The sequence below is a fragment of the Diplotaxodon limnothrissa genome, linkage group LG15 (assembly GCF_057381915.1).
Source record: "Diplotaxodon limnothrissa isolate DT_005_m linkage group LG15, D_limnothrissa_male_GT1.1, whole genome shotgun sequence".
NCBI lineage: Eukaryota > Metazoa > Chordata > Actinopteri > Cichliformes > Cichlidae > Diplotaxodon > Diplotaxodon limnothrissa.
This window is the reverse complement of record NC_140610.1, coordinates 44,809,056-44,813,803: the sequence shown is the minus strand read 5'-3', so window position 1 is coordinate 44,813,803 and position 4,748 is coordinate 44,809,056. Positions and strand designations below refer to the sequence as shown.

Sequence of the window (4,748 nt, the reverse complement as noted above, 5' to 3'; positions counted from 1 at the left end):
GCTAATAATATTTTTTAGCGAACATTTTTCTTGTAAAACAAAGGGGGGCCTAGCAAAAAAGGTTTGGGAACCACTGCTCTACAAGGTTGGCGAAATAAAAAAAAATGTATTAACATTTTTTAATTTGGACTTTTATTAGTCCAAATTTTTTTATTTGGACTAAAAAAAATGTTCGAAGTGGACTAGGTGCTAATTTTCAGATGTCAGGTCTACATCTAGAATCAAAATGAGCACATACATAAACAGCCAAAGTGAAGCATTAAGACAAAACATAGCAACGTCAAACAGCGTCCACACATTTTGCCACAAATACATGCAAAACAACTAAATTGGGCCACAAAAGTGATGTAAATTGACCAAACTAAGACACGAATCAGACAAAAACAGATGCAGGATGATCACAAACAGACACGTCGGCTACAAACTGATGCAAAATGACTAAAATCACACGTGTAACACTTTCTACATATTTGACAACAGAAGAAAAACACAAACAAACTTGGAATGCATTTTTAATTTGGATTTTTTTTATTTCATGCCGAATTAGATATTTTAAAAATCAAGCCAAAGTCTCCTCCCTGTTTGTACTGTAAGGTCAAAGCCCTACTGTACTACAGAGAACCCCAACAATCAAATGATCCCCCTCTGAGCAAGCACGAGGCGACTGTGGGGAAGAAAAACTCCCTTTAACAGGAAGAAACTTCCAACGGAACCGGGCTCAGAAGGGACGGCCATCCGCTGCGACCGGTTGGGGGGATGGAAATCAAAAGGAGACGAGATGGCGTGAACTACAGTTCTAAAATTTGGATTTGAGGGCTGATCCCAAAATTTTATGGTGATGTTTTTAAAAAAAGGATTTGGTGCTAAAAGTCTGCTTCAAGATTTTAAAAGAAGCAGGGCAGTGGGAAAAGCCAAAATGGTCATTTTAATGATCTCTGGCTTTAGTGAACCACCTGAAGGGTTTTAGCAATGTTTTTCCCACCGCAGAAAAAAACCTGGATATTTTGGACGTCTTTGGGGGACCCGGGATGACTCCGAGAGTGATTTTTAGATGTCTAATCAGAGCCTCATCAAAAGATGAATCATTTGCCATCAAAGCCTTTAAGACATTGTCTGGGGAGCCAAACTCCTTGATGAGGCGTTTGGCTATTTTCTTGATGAACTTTGTCTTGTCATTTGTCAGACTTGTGGCAGACGCTGTGCTGCTGAGTTCAGGCTGCATTAGATTGCTCAGACGGTTGATGACCGTGTCTATTTCTTTTGTAGTAGTTGCGATCCGAGCAGCAAACTTTTGGGTCTCAGGTTTAGATTTATAGATGACTCTCATGATAAGGAGCAACGCAAGGTCATTGGAAATTTTCTCAACATCAGAAGATGAACCTGACACAGAATCCATCTCTGATATTTTGGAGGAATCTTTGAGAGAGTGTTTCAGGCTCAAGGCTCCAGATGATTTATCTGGAGAAATGCTCCGAGGTTGTGGCGTTCGAGGTGACTTGTCAGATGCCACAGAGCATTTATCTGGAGAAATGCTCCCAGGTTGTGGCGTTCGAGGTGACTTGTCAGATGCCACAGAGCATTTATCTGGAGAAATGCTCCCAGGTTTTGGTGTTGGAAGTGATGCACCAGATTCTTTTCCTCTGCCATCTGAATCAGGGCTTTTTTCCTGTGTTGTGGTCTGTGCTCTTTTAATAAAGTTGTGGATGTCTTCCAGGGCCCCAGAAATCTTGTCCATTTGAATCATTTGATCTTTCTCTTCATTGCAGAAGAGTAAAAGCTTCTGCAAAAACCTTTCTACTGTGTCATCTATGAGGACATAGAGGACTTCAGCAGAAATGCGACGCTTTGAGCCCTGTACTGATTTCGGAGTCCTGGAGATGACCGTGTCTGAGAGGGACCTACCCATTAGAGGTATGGGGATTTGATAGCCTCGATCCACCGTAAGTAGATCAAACAGGTTTGCCACTAAGTCCTCCGTAAAATTCCTGATATGCCCACTATTTTTAAAGTCCCCCAAGGTCTTATCGATGAGGAAGAGTTCTTCTTTCTTTGTTAATTTGTCAAATAACTGATTAACGTCTGATCTAATGACGTTAAAGTCGACTGAAGAAGAACGTTTAATTGCGGTTCCCAGGCTTGCCGTATGTGGAGAAGGGGAGCGATGAGCCTCTGTACTCTGGGGAGCAGCCGTTTCAGGTACTGACCCTGGGAGAATGAAAACTATACTTTCATTGGAGGGCGCAGTTTCCTTCTTGGGGTGATTGCAAATGTTTTGTAGACAAACAAAATGTTTCCTGTTTGCCTTTATTCTTTTTTTCAGCTCTGTTTTCATTTTTTCAAATTGTTTTTTTGCAAACATGGAAAAGTTGTGTTTGCGTGCTTTGAGCCTGGCGTGTGAGGTGGATGGCACACATTTGGAGAAGAAGTGTCTCACCTTGTGGATAATTAAGCCTGCATTAAAGGCAGGTTTGGGTAAGTTACATTTCTCACAGAGCTCTTCACTGCTTGAATCCATGTTAGCAAGTATCTCACCTACGATGTCAACTGCAACCATTTCTACTGGGGTTGGAGCCTGGATACTTTGTGTTTCTGCAGTGGGTTTTATATGGCTTTGTGATTCTTCTGGGAGCTCATCTTTATCTTTTCCTGTCATCTCTCCATCTGAGCTCCTTGTTGACAGAATAACAGAAATCTCTGCGATTGCTGATTTCACTGATATTTTTGAACCAGTACGTTCTGTACTGGAATGAGACCCATTTGTCCCACACTGGCAGCGCAGCTTACATGCTGCATACCTTTTCAGGCATGAGGCAGCGCAACAAACCATGCGGTGTAGTTTCTTAATACTACTAAATTTGCCGCTAACATAAACGGCAGGGTCTACTGGGAAATCGGGGCTTTTTTCAATCAGTGCAATGGTTGAGCTGACCTTTTCTGAGATCTCTTCCTCAACCATCAGCGTCAGCTTGTCAGCGCTCTTATCTTGCTGTTTTGAGACATTAAGAGCGCCGGCGATGGCAGCTGAGATCGAGTCTCCGAGGGACACCCTTATTTTCCCCTCATCCATAAACTCTTCCCTTATCATGGGTTCCTGAATAACAGAAAGGGCAATCCTCAGGATGCTGGCAGAGGCGATCTGAATGATTTCAGAAATCATATCAGCGAGCACGGCATGGACGCTGGAGTCGCATTTTCCATTTTCTATAATGCTCCACTGAACTTCAGAGAGCCTTTCAAAGCACCTGTTGATTGGCGGGATAATCTGGTCTGGTGTGACCACGATTGAATTTTCGTTGATGGTTTCCATTGTTGTGTCACAAATTAGATTTTCTCCGTTTGAGCGTGTGAGAATTTTCTTGTATTACAGAGCGCCGACTGCTGAACGTTTTGCAAACAGATGAGCATCGAGTTCTGATTTTTCTGTCTGAGAGCCGTTATTTATAGGCTCGGTTGTCTGTGACGTTACTGACAGACCAGCGCGAACGCCTTTGATCTGCCAGTGACGTCACAAGAAACGCACGCGGAGAGGCGGCGTTCCTTGCGCGCTCACAGATTTGAATGACGCTTTGGAGTTGACGGCACGCCGCAATGCATTGTGGGAGCCCGGCACCATTTTCGGGGTCTACGAATCAAAACAAACACGCTGTGTTGGAACGACGATTACAAGATGCTTAAAAGCAGTTCCTGACCCACCAGGATTCATTGGAATCATAGGTTGGAGGACGTTTTGGGGAAATGGCCGACGGTCGAAGCGGAGAAGAAATAAACTCTTAAAAGTTAGTTCTGGGTTTTTATCCCACTTCATATATACACCAGGACACATGTTAGCATAATGAAAGAATTGTAGAATTAAGTGGAGTCAACAACAGCAGCATAGTGCAGTCATATCACAAATGTTAGCGTAATGAAAAAGTCTTACAAAGTCAAATTTAGCTAACCTTCGGCTAAGTTACGTGACGTTAGTGATATCGCCACTTAACGCGGCTCTTTGGTCGGTTAGTTGGTGTCATCCAGGGAAGACGGACGTTGTTTTGCTGTGCTGTATTTTTATGTGAAGTGTATATATTTATTTTTTATATTGCATGTATTTTGTGCAGTGTTTTATTTAGTTTGCATGTTTTTAGTTGCCGGCAAATTGTCCTGGAGAGACTCCGCCTTTTCCCCCGTTTTTACTAATTGGACACACCTGAGAGAAAAGAAAAGGTAATTTACAGAGTGCTCAAGGACACATAAGAGGTTTGGAGCCGGTGTTCAACAAAAATGTAACACGGAGAATGCGAGACAGACAGAGGAAAGACACAGACGATCAGAGGGGAGAGCGAGAGACGATCAGAGAGTAGAGATGATCAGATGGAGCAGACGACCAGCGACTGGGAAGAGAGATTACCAGCGACTGGAAAGGGGAAACGATCAGAGGAAAAAAAGGCAGATGACCAGCGACTAGGGACGCGTAGCGGCAGTCTGGTGGCAATAACGACAAGAGCCAGCTCGTGCACTGCGGGAGAACAGAAGCAGTGAGACCGCGGTGCCGATTGCAGTTTGAGGAAGCGGCGGGCGGAGTTGAGAGCTCTGCCCACCCGGGTAAGTCTTTGACTTATCCTTTTTATAAAGTAAACTGCCAAAGGAATAGTGACTGCCGCTCCCTCCCTTTCTTCAGTGCACCAGGACGTGGAATGCGGGGAGGAAGGCGAGGACTCCGCTGGGTTTCCCTCTTTTAATACTACGCTGGACCTCTTAGTTTTCTGTGA

General features: G+C 43.8%; 1 protein-coding gene across 1 annotated transcript; it reads right to left on the bottom strand.

The window, feature by feature from the left end:
• Positions 1-925: 925 nt before the first annotated feature.
• LOC146618130 (uncharacterized) lies at positions 926-3,307 on the bottom strand. The gene has a single exon (XM_085373560.1). The coding sequence runs from the start codon at positions 3,305-3,307 to the stop codon at positions 926-928; it is 2,382 nt and encodes a 793-aa protein (XP_085229686.1).
• Between the last annotated feature and the right edge of the window lie 1,441 nt (positions 3,308-4,748).

Coding starts and splice junctions, on each gene's coding strand:
- LOC146618130 (XM_085373560.1), bottom strand. CDS start 3,307: ATGGAAACCATCAACGAAAATTCAATCGTGGTCACACCAGACCAGATT.